Below are 17,329 nucleotides of genomic sequence, written 5' to 3' on the forward strand. Positions count from 1 at the left end.
TAATCGTATCTGGGATTTATATTAGAATCCGATAATTAAACTACTACCGATTTCGACGTACACGAGCCACGAATATTCACGTTCGTTTGAATGAGTCTCGATGAACGTCCCGTGAAATCGATTTAATTAAGATCCTCCTGTTTTACGGCATGCGGAAAAAACGCTTGAAGGTAAGCACTAATTTTTATGTAGTTTTTCTTCGTCCCTACTCCCTCTCTCTCTCTCTCTCTATCTCTCTTATTCTCTCTTATTCTCTCTTTTCTCCTTTCCTTTTTCAACAAAAAGGTATATCAATTAATTAGATTCATTAAACGATCGACCTCCGATATGATTCGAAACTTTATTGCTCTTTTTCTCTATTTTTCTTTTTTCTTCTATTCTCGGACACGCGATACGGCGAAAAGGAAGCTCCCGACGGACAAAGAGTAGCCTTTCATCGATAACATCCGTTTCGCTAGATCCTCTTCGATATATTCGCGTACAATACGATCGAGATTACTTCGTCTCTACTTCCTAGTACTCGGATTTATCTGTTAGAGACACACGCACGTACCAAAGTACGTACGTGACTCGATTGGGCCCAATAGTCTCATTTCTCTCTCTCTCTCTCTCTCTCTCTCTCTCTCTCTCTCTGTCTGTCTCTCTCTCTCTCTTATTTTATAGCTATATTACTTTTTTCTTTTTAACCTCCTCGCTAACTTCGCCTCGGTGTATTGATATACAAAAGACGCTTTAATCCCATCCATCGAAAGTTTTGTCTCGCTTAAAGAAAACGAAATCGGATCTTTCGTCTCACCATATCCGATATACTACGTTCTTTCCTTCCCGAGACGAACGATACGTTCGCGCCGCTCGTTTTTCTTATCGGCGTATACGGCGTCCTCCGAGAGGAGTAGTTAACGGAAGGAATTTACGGAGCAGAGGTTAGCGAACGACGATACTCGCCGTTCTTTCTTTTTCAAGATTGACCGAAAGGCAGAGTCACTCATGAATTCGTGAGAGATCGACTGACGACGAGGTCAACGTTACCATCTTTCGATCCTTCGTATCCGAGTTAAAGGATCGATCGTAAGATTGATCGAAGAATAAAAGAAATTTCTTATTTTCCTAAACATCGACGTAATCGATTAGGTTCCGTCGGCTGGAACGATCGTTGAAAATAATGATCAAAGCTATTATCGATCTTACTGCTTCATCGAACGATTCAAGTGTCACCAAAAGTAACTGAAAAGGTGATAACTCTGACGTAAGGCAAATAAATAATCCTTAGATCCTTTCTCAACCTTCTGTCCATTCCAAAATCATTATCTTCGTTCAAGAGAAGAAGTACGTGATCGAACGTACGTCAAGGAAGCGTGCGTTTCGGTTTAACGCGCGAGACTGATTTTTCTTACCGGTTACGCCGGCGAACACGACGAAAAGCAGCGAAACGAAAAGGGAAGGACGCGCGCCTCGGTATTTCGCGACACTTCTCATCGTGTGTCTCGCTCTCGATTGCAATTATCCACACCCCACGAAGCACATACACATAGAAGCGCGCGAGCGCTTTTCCGAGACAAGCGGATAGATCACTGTCGATCGTTCATATCAACACTTCCGTGTAATCACGTTCATCACAATCGCGTAACGATCCATCGGTTTTTTTTTTCAAATTGCACTTTTCACTATCACAATTTTTTTCTCTTTCTTTTTGTTTCTTATTTCCTTTTGTTTTTTTTTGTTTATTTATTTTTTATTTTTTTTTTTTCAGTTACTTACAACTTCCTCGTAAATCTATTTCTTTCTTTCTCCGCAATTTTTTTTCTCTTCGTAAACTCGTAGGTTTATTTTAACTAAAATTAATGAGATCGAAAAAAGTTTAAAAATTTATACGACGAAGAGAGGAAAAAGGATAGAAGAGAGAAAAAAGAAACGGAGATAAGTTAAAATGGTCTCGATCGATGGTTTCCTCACCGATGAAGGAAACGTCGACGATCTTTTTTACGACGGACACCGTCAAGAAAAGCGACGTAACGCGTCGGAGCTTTTCCGGTCGACGTCCGAGCGGCTACTGAAGGCTCCCGCCGCAAGCACAGCGAGCTTCCAGTGCGTCGACTCCGTCGTGCAACCCAAAAGCTTCGCTTCTCTCTCTTGCACACACATACACACATACATACTCTCTCTCTCTCTCTCCCCCCTCTCTCTCTCTTCATACCCTATCTCACTCTTCCTCTTGGAACCCTCTCGGCCATTTTAGCGCCGTCGTTGCGATCAGGCGCGCCAGTGCGGGCTGCGCGCGCGAGGGAGCTTTCGCGTCCTAAAGCGAAATGCTGAGGAGGAGTAAGAGGAGAAGAAGAAGAGGTGGCGGCTACGGATGGGTGGCTAGACAGGAGGGAGTGATTGATTGGCGCTGAAACTTCGCGACTGATTGAATCTTTTTTACGTTTCAATATCGATATCCCCACATGGGATATATGGCACGCGGAGAAAAGGATACTGGAGGGGAGTATGTTGAATGTACGATGAAAGGTGGTTATTTGACGATTTTCACCCATTTGTATATATCTATGTAAGTTCTGATCTTGCTTGATCGTAAAGAGAATAAAAATCGAAAGTATATCTATCTCCTACCTCTTCAAATTTTATTTTATTTTTATAAATGTTGCGTGTGTTAAATTACTTTTCTATATATATATATATGTACATCTAGTTCGATTAGAAGACGAGAAAGTAAATGACAAGATAAATAAGATAGCTCAAGTCTACGATTAAGAATCACTTTAGCGAAGGTCGCACGTTCGTCCTCTCGAAAGCTCGACTGGTACGATGCAAGTGACGCGTGATTCACGAAGAAGCGCGCTAATCACTGTTCTCGTCCATCGAAGACGTATGGGTATCAAGGAGAATTACGGTAATTAAGGTCGAGCCTCACTTAGTTGTTAGAGATACATTAATCAAGAAGTTGGGGCAGATCAAATGTTTTTCCCTTCTCAATATCGGAAATAACGGACGAGGTTCAACTTGTGTTCATATATGAAACTTCTGTTTTTTTTTTCTTCTATAAATTTTTTCTTTTTTCTTTTTCCTTCTTCAGATCTACAACGACGAAAATGCATAAGAGAGTCTATTGACTTTGTTTAAACTTTGTCGATAGTTCAAAAAGATCATAATGGAAACGTCTATCTTGGATCGATGATCTTCTTGGCATATCATCCTCTTTACTTTATTTTCATTATCCTTTTTCTATGATGAGTAGACAAATAAATGTAAATGACCTTGTCGCAATCCACAAGAAATCTGTCGATCACGGAAATATCTGTATATCAGAAACAGTTAAGTTAATTAAGACCGGATGAATGAGTTGAGTCTGAATATCACAACCCAATGGTATGTACCTATACATTTACTTACATACGAACCGAACGTCAGTGAAACGATCGATGGAAAACGCCGCTTAGGAAATCATCGACGGTGATTTCCTCTTTCCCTTCTCATCCATGTTTCGAGACTCGGTAAGCGCTAGCGTTCCAGTTTCGCGCGAAATTTCATTGATCTTTGGAAAGCTTGAAGGTGGAAGATTCACCAACGATGCAAAGTATGCTCGCTTTACGAAGCCTCCGAATAACTTGATCGGTTTACGACAAATAAGCAGAAAGGAGGAAGAGTCGATATCGAGTCGACCTTAATTCCTTCGTAAGGAAGGGAGACAATTTTGCGTCGGCAAAATTTACTAGAGAAATAAAGAGAGAGAAAGAAAGAGAGAGAGAGAGAGAGAGAGAGAGAGAGAGAGAGAGAGAGACTCAGATTATACACGTCTGTGCGTACAAGCATGACAATAAACAGAGATTTTCGTTAAACGAGTTATAACGTTTACGTTTACAGACGAAGCTTCAAGGCTGTTATGCAGTGAACGCAAAAGAGGAGAGATGCGATTAAAGGAAAAGTGTCGACTCCGTGATTCACCAGCAAGACGATTGGACCGAGTCGATTTTTCTGCATGAGAGACCGTGAAAACGGTCGCGATCCCACTGCGGACAAATACATCGTAGACTCGAACTTCGATTCCAAGCTTCTTACCTGTTCAACAGAGTTCCTGTTTTCCCAAAGATTTTCCACTTTCAGTGATACAGATATCGTGGGCTTCCTGTTGATGCTTGCTAACCTGGATTTGGCTTTTACTTTGATCGAGATACGCTACGTTAATTCCATCAAATTCTTGTACGCCTAAATTGATTTTCTTCGTGCGATACGTTTCCTTCTATACGCGTCCTATCGTATCTTTTATTTATCCTCGTATACGTACTTACCGTATACACACACATATATATATATATATACAAAGTACGCTTCTACGAAAATCAACAATGTGAATCTCCGACCTTCGTAGTAAAATTCACGATACGAAGCTAGAGATAAATTACTTTGTTGATCTGTACCAGTTTGTCGGTCGCATAGACGTGATAAGAGATTTGCTTCGGTCAATAGAAATTGTATAACAAAGAAGGAAATAAAAAACCATCCGCTTATAATTATCGTTTTATTATTAGTCGTTGTCGTTGTTTAGCTCTCATTAAATAATATTATAGCACATTCAACGTGATCAGTCAGAAAAAGATAAACAAATATATAGAGACGTAATTGGGTCAGGAGCATATTTATAATCTTCAAATGTTATAACATTTTCCGTGAAAGAAGTTGAAATAAGTTTTAACAATGATCTATGAAAATTCATTTTTGAATTCAATAAATCGCTATAGTTAATCCCATATATCTATTACGATTGTTACGTTTACATTTTCTGACTTGAAAGAGATAGGTATTTAGTTTCTTTTTTATTTTTAACTAAAAAGTTAAGAGTCGAATTTAAGAATCATCAATTCCTAGCTATTTTCAAAATAGTTTTTACACAAATACATCACTTATAATGAACTTGAATATTTTTAACCGATATTTCCTTAAGATATTGAGTTTTTTCAATGAATATAATGAGTAACCGTAGAAGTATTTAAAAAAATAGTAAAGAAAGCACGTACATATGTACGCTAAGAGAATTTATGAGACAAGAAAGAAGAAAAGAAAAGTGAAAAGAACTATGATTACGTGCTCGCAAGAAGAATTTCTCTTAATAATCAATACGTGTGTACAGTCATTCCAATCGGTGACAATACTCATGTAATTTTACTATTCGAAAATGAGAGAGTTTCATAGATACAAGTATTAATTTGAATACTTCGCGATTTAAGCTTTTATATGTTGGAAAATTATTACGCTACTATTTGTTTATTTTTTGCTTTACTCATATGTGATCTTATGTATATTTCTATATATAACATATTTATGTATTTATATACAATAAGACAATTCATTTTAGCACGTTTTTCGTATAGTCACATACTTTTCTTATGGTTTACGAACAAACTAGATGTAAAGAAAAGTAGACAGGAGATTTGGGCGACGTAAAGAAAGAAAAATATTCTCGTACAGATATATCGAAAACTAGGACTGGAATAAAGGTTGAGTAAGGGGTGAGGAGAAAAATTTCGGAGGACCCAGATGCGGTGGTTCGATTGAACTTTAACGTCGTTTGCAAGCGTTTTCGCTTGGTCGGTCTGGCACATTCTAACGTTCCATTGCGAAACTGTCGAAACTGTCGAATCACGGACAAAGGGTGTATAATGTGAAAGTTACAAACAGTCGCGAGCGTACAGACGCGCTGTCTCACTAGCGTGCTTCGCGATATGAGTACAGATGGAAGTTCTTGGACCGTATAATATTCTACGTGCGAGTTGTCACTTCGTGACCGCATTTCACTGACTAATGAGTGCTTTCGAAACCATGTTGGCTAGGTACTGTCAGATACACCTTCTCTCTGTTAAGTACCGTTTCTCTAAACCGTTTCTCGATATATTCCATGTACGTATGTAGGTACGTAGATACGTGCTTTGGAAGAGGATAAGAGAGAAAGAGAAGATTAGAGGGGACAAGTTCGCTACGAGGGTCAAAGGATACTAACAAGGATATCTCGATAATGTCTATCTTAATGAAATATTGTAGAAATTTCTACTGAGATTCTATCTCGATTGTTATTTAAGGCATGTAATTATTATATATTCTTACGTACTGCTTCGATGTTATCCCACTGTTATGTTCCACTGCCTGCTTCGTTGTAAGAACAGATTCGGTCCTTTGGGATCGACCGGATTGAAATGAAACACATGATTCGGATCCCTCTGCGATCCTATGGAGTTTCATTAGTCTACATTTTTAGTTTTGCAAGTTCTTCCTTTGTTTGTTTTTTTTTCTTTTGCAAATTGGAGGATACATCATGGTAATTACAATAAAGGAAATAAAATTAAATACTATTTTTCAGAAAATACAAGAAGAAAACATTTTGTATATATTTACATATTGCACCGACACGATGTATACAATATTCTTCTTTCGAAGTCAAAATTTATGCGCGTGTCAGTATTTATGTATGTGTGTATATTCGTATTTAAATGAATAAGATAAGGTATAGAAAAAGAGAGAAAGAGAGAGAGAGAGAGAGAGAGAGAGAAGAAAAAAAAAAGAGAGAAAGAAAGAGAGAGGATAACAAGACAAACGATGGTTTCTTCGTGTAAGTGTATGTGTTTCTATTAAGACAAAATACAATATATATAGTAAATATAGTAAAAGAAATAACAGGTTTGGACGCAATCGGTTTAGTTCGATACGCACTGCTGCGAGACTATCGCAAGCTTGATATGAAAATTCATCGGACTGAAACTTTTCTCGATTGGGCATGAAAAATAGTACAGATAGAAAATCTTCTTGCTTTTAGGCTGGAAACGAAAAAATGTGAAAAGAAAGGATGAAAAACAAAAAATAAAATTAAGAAAATAATAATAAACGAGCAATGATGAGCATTAATCAAAATGAGTTTTTGAAAATCACTTGTGGTTTCATCATCGACGATGCGAGAATGTTGGACCGATAAATTTTCGTAATAAGTTTGCAGCATTATACTCTATTTGCATGCGTAATCGGCGGTTTGCACTACTCGTCACGTGCATACAAGTTATCGGGCGATAGTTCGATACCGCTCGTTTAAATCAACCTTCCTACGAATTATCATGATCGAAGGACGTAATCGACGATGCACCAAAAACCTATTAAAAGTTCGATATACAAATTAGACCGCGTTTGTTCGTAAATGTCATATTTGTTATAAAATAATGAGAGAAAAAAAAAGTAAGAAAAGAAAAAAAAATTATCAGTCGTAGATAATATCAGACTGTGTGAATACACTGTCACATTATACGTACAATGCAATATCAGAAATAATACAAGTTACATCTCGACGCTACATACTTTTTGTTTTGTAGTAAATAAAAGTTGTTGCTTGTACTACGATATCAAGTCTCTTTGTAAAAGTATATAAGTAATGTTAAATTTTTTTAATGTAAAAATATAAAACTGAAAGAAATTATTCAAACGTATAACATATAAAGATTATAATCTTATAAAGCTTATAACGAAACAATAATCATTACTCAATATATATGGATGTTATCATGTAATTTTTTAATTTGTTAGACCTATTAATGTTAGATTAAATAATTCATGCTATATTTTGTGAACCGATACTTACCTCATAGTTAACATACAAATCGCTAATCAAACGCGATCAGCATCGATATCGTTAATATTATTGTGCTTTTTTATTTAAAAAATACATCCATCTCCCGTCTCTTACTTGCGTTGAACAATATAAAAGTGACAGTCGACGTTGGATCATCTTGTATGACGAATGTTCGTGTTTAAAGAAACAAAAAAATAGCTTGTATTCGTATATAATTATTTCTTTCTGTTTTTCTTCTTTTTTCTTTTTTTTTCTTTTTTTTTTTTCTTTTTTTTTTAGAAACATCCAACGTGGATCGTCATTGTCGTCATGTCTGTCAGCGACAAACGATTGGTTTTACAAAGTTTAAATCTTTTTTTTTTTTGTTTCTTTTTTTTTCCTTTAATCTGTCAAAAGCAGCGACGTCTAGCGAATCTCGAAATAAGTAACTACACGATAATCTCACGGATTTCTCGGGAGATGAGGCGGGCACAATGCGCAGTTCTTGCTTACGCTACCTCTAAAAAAGGATATCTTTACAACCTCAGAGTAACAATAAGTGCAGCTTTATGTACAATAGTTCCTACAGCTCTTTTCTCGATTCGTTCGGCCATTAGCCGCGGCGCTTTACAGCTCACCGAAACGTTATCCATAGAAGGCTTTACAACCATGTGTGCGGTCAAACCCTCGAATGATTTTGATTATTCTCTTCTCACAAGAATCCTCTACGATTTGTTATCATCGTCGTCGTTGTTGTTGTTGTTGTTGATGTTGATGTTGATGGTGGCGGTGGCCGATGGTGTAGCGCGACATAAACTTCGTCCCTTTTGCTTCTGATGTTCCACGTTGAATGAGCCGAGGGTTTAACAGGAGAAAACACACGCGAATCGTCAAGCGTGAAACAACAATCGTTTGTCGCGGGATCACTCGTCCTATCAAACGTAGTCGCCCCAAATCGTGACGGTCTTCGTGCGGTCGACCGACGCGAGGAAATTTCCATGTGGATGCCAGGAGACAGCCGTCACAGTTGTCCTGTTTTTAATGTTTACAAACAAAGAAAAAAAAAGACAAATGAAAGAAATAGATCGTATGCGGTACGTTTTAAATATTCTCATTTTTTATTTTTTGGTTTTTTTTCAACCACGTCTCACGTCGTTAACGCTAATTTTTGTGAGTATCGTATAAACTCAAAGTTTTACGGTAGTCTTTTATAAACGATTTCGACGAAACGATTAAATGAACGACGAACGAAGTAGAGTTAACGTCGCGTTACGTCTGACAGAGGATAAAGTGAAAAATTAGATGGGAAACGTGCTTCGACATTGGAGATCAAAGGGTTAACGAAGCGCAGCCAACGCGGAACGGAGCTTCCGCATATCCGGTCGCATAGAGATACAACGACGGCAACGAGGAAGGCTACCGGATAAAAGCACATGCGACATTTGGAAATAGTTATAACGTATACCTAGATTTGCCCGTTTCTCTTGCTATTAAAACGATAAAGTTTTATTCTCGACTCGATTTTTATTACGCGAAAGCATTCAAAAATGGTTAAATATACCATACGCGTATATATAACTATGTTCCATTTATATATACGTATACAAGTGGCCAATGTTTTGGCATCAAGTGTTCAAAAACGTTTCGCACAAAGTGTACTTCTCTGTTAGGATCAACGATGTCGCAATATTTTTATCGTTTCACGAGACGACGACACTCACGTATGTACTTAAAATGGCAATTATAAAATGGGTTGTAGGGAACAGACTCGAAAATATGAACTCGTTATATGTTCAGTTAAAAATCGTGGTTGAGAGAGAAAGAAAAAAACAGAAAAAGAGAACGAGGAAGAGAGAGAGAGAGAGAGAGAGAGAGAGAGAGAGAGAGAGAGAGAAAGGAACAAAAAGTTATTTTTTTTGAATAAACATTTCGTTTAATATATTACTATAGATCAAGCATAATAGGAACAATTCGATAAAGAAAGATCTTCTTTGTCCCGCTTGTTTATCGTAAAGAGAATCTTTCAAGAAAGGTTTACGCTCCGACGTGGAAAGTAAATTTGGAATGAAAGGATGCCGGCAATGTTTTCGAGAATAAACTAAAACTCGCGATGGTACCGTTAGAAATGTTATTACGTATGCCAATGGAGTGTAAGGAATTAGCCTACGTGCAACGTCATCCGCCAAGGATGACATTAACCGATTTTACCGAGGCGAATGTAATTCGAGGATAATTATGAACGGAGATTGTGTTTTCAGGCCATAATGGATCGGACGAATTGCCATGGCACCGAATAACTGTTACAAAAGATGGTCTTTCTCTCTCACTTCTCTCTCTCTCTCTCTCTCTCTCTCTCTCTCTCTCTCTCTCTTTCTCACCCTCTACCCTTTCTCTCTTTTCCTCTTTCTATTTCTCTTTCTCAATTTCTCTAATGAACATTCCAACGCATTCATTTATATCTATCTATCGTTTTTCAAATAATTATCGATTGACAGAATACCGCATTGCGATATCTTCTACAAATTATTTCCTTTGGATTCATTATACATCTTCATTCATTCCTCCTCACTACTTTAACTCGTTCAAGAGACTTAATCTCGACAAGAGGATTAAGCTAATAGTCCGATCCGCTTAAGTGGATTATTCGACGTAACTATACACGTATACATATGATTTTATATTTCCTAATGCGCTTATATTTTAAATAAATTCGTCTAAAAATTTACAGAATAACATATATTCTCATTTAGTGAATATATAAATCGTTCGGTAACAAATTTTTTTTTTTTCATACGATAACATCGTCCTAGATGCTTCATTAACGTACGAATAATATATTTTTTCAATTAGGATTTCAGTTCAATTAAGAAATTTATTTTAATTGTTTTTACATTCGACGGATCGGAAAGTTTATCGGCTTATGAAAATCATTAAGCTGTCGTATATTTTCAAATATTGGTGAACTTATAATTACAAATTACGTTAGAAAATTTAGCACCAACAAATCGAAATAACTCTAATTTTGGTGGTTTTACATCTCTGATACGATGTTACGAGAGCGTAACTTGGAGATGAAACGAGCGAACGATGGAAAATTAAATGCAAATTTGAAACAGTCATTATCGGATGTATTGGTGTTTACCCGAGAGAGAGAGAGAGAGAGAGAGAGAGAGAGAGAGAGAGAGAAAGAGAGAAGGAGGGAGGAAGAGAGGAAAAAGGGAGATAGAGAAAGATAGATAGAAACAGAGGCAGAGGGGTAGAACCGTTTCGTCGAAGAATCAACGCGCGATTGGGGAAAAAAAAAACACATTGCAGCGCAATTTCGCGCAGCCAGCATTGCCGTTCGTACGGTGCAAAACGCCTATAAAGCGGGAATTCCCGTAGGTGATTTGTAGGGCGCACAGAATCGTAAAAGGGTCATGGACGGGCATTTCGAAAATTTTCGAAACCACGCTCAGACCGCGAGTGGAACAAACGAAAAAGCCTGTGTGTGTATGTATATGTGTTTGTGTGTGTGTGTGTATGTGCGTGTGAGAGAGAGAGAGAGAGAAAAAGAAGAAAAATGAGAGCACTTTTGATCGGAGTTTTTCGAACGATCAGATGGACGAACAAAAAATATTTGAGCCTCAATAATATCTCCATTGAAAAAGAAAGCAATATATACATCCAACTAAATTCGGCATACTTTGAATAAAAACTATGTTGAGATAATAACGAGATATACGATTCGAATGGTCGAATGAAAGTATTCGTTCGTCGATGTGTTTTGCAAGCGCGAACGTATGTACGTACGTATGTATATATGTATGTATGTTGTTAAAGAGAAAAAAAATAGTGACTGTGTAAGGTGGATGAAAAAGAGAGAGAGAGAAAGAGAGAGAAAGGGGAGAAAGAAAACCGAAAGAAAAAGCCCTATGAAAGCTCGTCGTCGTCGACGTCGCGACGAGCACCACCCGTCGTGAGTACGGCGACCTCAGTCGTCGGCATCCTCGTCGTCGACGATATTTCTAGAAGCGACGGGAGCCTGTTTCTCTTAGGAAGGGATACCTTTTGCGAGTAGTAGCTACCTATGTGATGTATATTGCCAGCGTGATAAAGGAGACCTATCCGTTCTTACCGAAGTAGCGTGGAAATAAGCTTTCCCGAACGACGTTTTCCCTCCTACCTCTGTCCTTTCTCTCTTTCTTATTTTTTTTCTTTTTATTTCTCTTTCTTTTACTTTCTCTCTCTCTCTCTCTCTCTCTCTCTCTCTCTCTCTTTTTCTTTTTCGCTCAACTTTTCAAGTTTTTCCTTTTGACTGTTACCGAAAACACCACACGAGAAGTAAAAGAGGAAGGAAAGGCAAGAAGTAAAGAGTGACAGAGAGAAAGATATGGAAAAATAGAGAGAGAGAGAGAGAGAGAGCAAGATAGAGAGAGAGAGAGAGAGAGAGAGAGAGAGAGAGAAAGAGAAGGAGAGAGAGATAGAAAGAGAGAAGGAGGAAAAAGAGAAGGATAGAGTACGCGTGCCTTTGAAATGTGCTACGTGAAAGCATTTTCGTCGTCTGTCGTTCTTGCAAATGACGGAGTTAACGTATAAACGGCAACGCGAAGGTTGAAACCTTGTCAAGCAGGTAGAAGGGAAAGCGGGGAAAGGGGAAAAGGATACGAAAGAGCGGAACCTCGTCGTCGTAAGCGAAGAGGAGAAGAGATAGAAAGAGATAGAGAAAAAGAGAGAGAGAGAGAGAGAGAGAGAGAGAGAATGGAAAAGAACGACGCGGGATTTTAGATCTTAGCCAGGAGCTATGGATTATGCGGAGCGTGAGTATTGCGAAGGACGAAGAGGGTAGATGAGAGCGGAAGAGAAGAGGAAGGATACCGAGAGCTTGCGGATAGACCACTTAAAGGATGGAAAAGACGGGATAAGTACTGTTACGCTTCTCTCTTTCGTCGAGAGAAGAAGAAGAAGAAGAAGAAGAAGAAGAAGAGGAAGAAGAAGAAGAAGAAGCGAGTCTTGCATTTACTCGCCAACCTACCGAAGATAATTAAAACGATTATTCTTCACGGTTGCCGAGTATCAGGGCATGACCTCTTTTCCTAATATTCTTTCGATAAGACAAGTAACTTTCTTCGTGGATTCCTTTGTTATTAAACTTAGATATAAATATATCATTCGGATAAATCAAAAATCAAATCGATCTACTTTTAAGATACCATTATTAAATTTGATGCTATGTATATAAGTATCCATCGAGTTAGTAGGAGCTAGGACATTTAACATTCTACCGCTAGTTTGATTTTTTCATTGGATATTTTATCGAGATAAATGTCAAGGACATTTGAATTGAAAAATTTGAACGAAGGGAGAGCTGATCGGAATGAGTGGAGACTATACGATGATACATTCCTGACTAATGTATATTCTTTATCATGGTCCGTATATCCTACGCGATATGTCAGGAGAAATGATGAGTGCCACCTGTTGACATGTTCGACACGATTGTCGCGTCTAGACGATAAATCGGCGAATTCGAGAAATGAGAAGGAGACACAGGAAATCTTAAGATACATAAGTAATGTTGAATATAATCGTTCGTAATGTACGAGACACTAAGTGAACATTTTGTAAGAGAGAGATTCATCGTTTAGTTAAGAAGAACAATAGTACGAATCGTCAAGCACGAAATCCGTTCATTGAAATAGATCGCTTCGTCTATTTAAGGGTTAAAACAAATAAATTTCTAAATTTTCTATTGCTTGCACTGATTATGTTCAAGAATCTCTAAATCAGAATTAGATCACGAACGTTTAGTTATACTATCTCTCCCTTAACGGAAACCATCGATCATACCTACTAACTATTTTCCAACATTTTCAAACCGGAAACCAATTAATCGTTCATACGGCAGAACAAGTAAGTATCCTACCACTACTTGTCTGTTCAAATTCAAATATTCCCATATCCAATCGTGTATGTCTATTCGTCACCGTCTTTTACCGTAAAGCCTATCGTTTTATTCACTATCGCAAGGAAGAGAGAGAGAAAAAGAGAGAGAGAGAGAGAGAGAGAGAAAGAGACAGAGATAAGAGAGAAGTAACCGGTCAGCAAGTCGTCGTCGACGACGATCGTTTCAACGCGTCCATGGACGTCACGGAAACGAGACGTCGAAGCGATCTTTCTTACGAAAGACGACGAGCGATCACGCGAATATCCTCCTAGCGTTGACAATCGTGGATTTCTGCTTATCGATCTCCATTCCTCTTCCTCTTCCTCTCTCTTTCTATCTTTGCTCGTAGCCGCGAGCGAAGTGCATTCGAATGCATGTCGTACGACGAACAGTGGCGCCTAATGGGGCGCTCATTGACGTATATAGCGTCGGTTCTATAACGCGACAGGAGGACGGTACTGGAGAAGGATAAACCTTCGTGCACGAAGCATCGAGAGAAAGAGAGAGAGAGAGAGAGAGAGAGAGAGAGAGAGAAAGAGAGAGAGAAAGAGAGAGAGAGAAAGAGAGAGAGAGAAAGAGAGAGAGAGAAAGAGAGAGAAAGATGGAGAGAGATGGGACGACAATACGAACGATGATTAGATCGACGTCATTCTCGCGGCAAATGATGCGGGACGTCAGAGCACAGGGAGAGAATTGGCTCGATCATTCTGTATGAAGAAGATGTTTCTCGTGGGCATTTTCTTTCTATAATAATATCGATTTATCGATAACTCAGAACTGTGATTTACTCTTACACATTTTTTATGTATATATTTTTTTCTCTTTTTTTTTTTTTTTTGTTTTTTTTTCTATAGAAATAAAAAGTCCTTCACGGTTCGTTCAGAATCACGATCGATTATTACAAAATCACGAAAATTACTTTGAGAAAATCTTCGTAATCATCAAATCGACGAGTAAGAAGAGAAAATAGCTACGAAGTCTTCGTTAAAGAAAGCAATAAGTCCTTGGAATCGCGAGGTTGCGTGGCACAAATGATCGCTAGAACGTACCTGTGGACTATCGAAAAAGTTTCTTGTCTAATGATTTTACGTGTAAAAAAGTTACATCGTGTACGATCTTTCTGGATGATATCGCGTAGTTTTAGTAAGATCATTGTTTGCGTTCTTTCATCGATATTACCGTGAAGGATTTCTATACCTTCACGATCTTCACGATTGAAAGCGATTGTTTTTAATGGAGGAGGTAACGTAAGCTGTATCAAGGTAATACTTTTTTTTTTTTATTATAATCTCCGCAAATGTATTTCCATCAGAAACGCGTTGTATACTAGCAAAAAGTAAGAAATGTGTACGCGGAATCATTCTGTACAAGTTTCAACATGAGATACGCGCGTATTCTCTCTCTCTCTCTCTCTCTCTCTCTCTCTCTCTCTTTCTCTCTTAGTCTCACTCTCACTCTCACTCTCACTTTGCAAGCTATCTCTTCGTGCCACGTCAAAGTTAGTGCTTCGACGGACGTAGTGAGTTACTCGCATCTTGCATCCAACTTCACTTTCACTCACAAACGAATGAAACTTCCCTTTGACCGACAGTTCGTGAGATATCGTTCTAGAACCGTCGGCCTGTCGAATTCGTCGTTGAGCTCGTATCTCGATGCTTTGAACTTCAGGCCACTTCGAGGCTGAAGCTCGTATATTATTTACCGAGGTCGATGCAACGCGCGACGGTTTCTCGACTTTTATCGTGATAAATCATCAAAGTCGTGCGCGCACGATCACTGCAGCTAATCCAATTCGCCCCGAGTAACGAACGAATAGCAAAAGAGTCGAGAAGGAGGAAGGAAGGGAGAGGGAATCGATGGCTCGTCCGTCTTTATCATTTTCCCATTAAGAATAGCGGCTTGAGGATAGCTACACGTTGAGTTCGCGGCACGAGTTGCGTTTTATCTTGTAAAAAATGTAAGATTCTCCCGATCATCGTGTCCACGTTTGAAAAATTTATTTTCTATCTTGTATCAGTCGCCATGACAACGGAGAATCGATCGGGTTATAAGAGGGAGAGGGTTGAAATGATTCTTCCACGCTCCTTCCGTCGAAAGTTTTCCGACGTTGAAAGCGTTGTCATTTTAATGGCTTCTGCTTCTTCAAAGAAGCGTATACCTTCAAAGAGAGTGTACGCTCGTGTAGACACAACGATCCCGTACAAGCGATGGACATGTCGGGATGGACACGCTGATACTATTATGGATTAATGTAAGTAAATTTCCTGGAAGATAGGAGAAGCGTTGTCGTTACCGAGAACGGTCGTTGATTGTAGTAGAAAGAAGACGATGACACTTGTTTATTTCTTATCCTAGCATCCCTATTGAAATTTCTTGCATATCAATGTATCCATGTATAGTCCGGATGTAGTTCGTCTTGCAATTATGCGACTATTAACGAAAGCAGGCGCAGGAAATTGATTAATTAAGGCGCGATTCGATATTCGTGGCTTCTTTACCTTTTCAGTCTCCTCGCTCTCGTTTTCCTATCTTTGAACTTGCGATTATATTAGATTTTCTGGTAACTTTCGAGGAAGGTGAAATACCGTCTTAACGTCGTTAGGCGATGTACAAGCGTGACGTGAAAAGCGGCAAGCAATGAAATCTTCAACGTGAATGTCTTAGTTAAATAAATAAAGGTGGATCTTGCTCGACGTGTTAAGTAAAAATCGCGCCGATGAGATAAGAAAACATTAAATATCTTTTTACGACAGCTTAGAACGGAGTACCGTCGATCGAATCGTTTCCATTACGCAATAAGATGCAGTGCTTCTGTGAAATCGCGACTTTCGTGGAAGAGGAAAGGGGAGTATAAAGAAGGATGAAGGAGGTAGGAGCAAAAGGAGAAGGGAGCTCGAAGGGGAGGAAAAATCCATACGTCCGATTTGATCGAAAGCTTTTATCAGGGAGTGCCCATTGGTTGTGAAATGCAACGAAGAAGAGGCAACGGATGGTTAGGGATAAAGGGTGGAAGGTGATTGGGTGGGTGGTAACGGCGGTGGTACGGATTGAGGACAACGAAGTCAACGCTTATATATCCGTACCAAGCCGTGACTCCTGGCACGAGAGGAACTGATGGCAAGGTAGAGTTGGGCCAACAGAAGGAGAATGGGAAAACAGATAAAGAGCTCGGCACGGTGCGACCCTTCGAAGACACGACGAAGATAAATGACATAATATCGTGCAGGACCGGCCGATCATTGTCGTGGAACGAAATCGAGTTAAGTTGGAGCAGTGTCACGAGGCAATTGATCTCCTTTTCGTCCTGTCTTTCCTCTCTTTCTTTCTCTTTCTCTCACTTTCTCTCTCTCTCTCTCTCTCTCTCTCTCTCTCTATCTCTATCTCTAATTCTAGTTCTTCTCTTTGGGTGCTTCGTTACGCGGAGCGACAATGAAATCGGCTTGATCCTCATCGCGAAGCCAAAGTAGAGAAAGAGAGGGATGACAAGGAGATTGGTTTCGTGTGCCTTGAGTAGGCTCGTACTTATTCTTGTACAGGCTGCTACAAGAACTAGAAGCTCCAAGGTGAACGAAGTTTCTTCGAAAACATATCTCCGATTATAAGCCATCTTTCGATCGTTAGTTCAGTCAACTCGAGATAGAAAGAGAGAAAGATAGGAAATTTCTTCGCGTCTTGGGAGGCGACTTGCGCATCAACGGACTCACAAGAAACATAAAATAAATTAGAATCCATCTCCAGCGTCTACTAATTTCTTCGTAATTAGTTCGACGGTGGATCGAGATAACCGTTCGAGATAGGCGTTCGTCGTAAAAGTTAGCGTC

At 38.9% G+C, this 17,329-nt stretch overlaps 2 protein-coding genes across 4 annotated transcripts in view; both read right to left on the reverse strand.

Moving 5' to 3' along the window:
- LOC124426609 overlaps positions 1 to 2,086 on the reverse strand; it is a 31,084-nt gene extending 28,998 nt beyond the window's left edge. The window contains exons 1-2 of one of the 2 annotated variants that reach the window (XM_046968508.1): positions 1,954 to 2,086; positions 1,395 to 1,832 (exon numbers count right to left, since the gene is read on the reverse strand). In XM_046968508.1, coding sequence (XP_046824464.1) covers positions 1,395 to 1,476 — 82 coding nt within the window. In that variant the 5' untranslated portion in view covers positions 1,477 to 1,832; positions 1,954 to 2,086. Of the gene's footprint in view, positions 1 to 1,394 lie in introns of both variants that reach the window. The other variant, XM_046968497.1, reaches the window with a different exon arrangement.
- A 4,267-nt stretch (positions 2,087 to 6,353) lies between these two features.
- Positions 6,354 to 17,329, reverse strand: part of LOC124430889 (autophagy-related protein 16-1) — a 339,078-nt gene continuing 328,102 nt past the window's right edge. For both annotated transcript variants that reach the window (XM_046978102.1, XM_046978092.1), the window contains one exon: positions 6,354 to 8,614. In XM_046978102.1, coding sequence (XP_046834058.1) covers positions 8,518 to 8,614 — 97 coding nt within the window. In that variant the 3' untranslated portion in view covers positions 6,354 to 8,517. The remainder of the gene's footprint in view (positions 8,615 to 17,329) is intronic.

Source organism: Vespa crabro, chromosome 1 (assembly GCF_910589235.1).
Source record: "Vespa crabro chromosome 1, iyVesCrab1.2, whole genome shotgun sequence".
NCBI classification, from domain to species: Eukaryota; Metazoa; Arthropoda; class Insecta; order Hymenoptera; family Vespidae; genus Vespa; species Vespa crabro.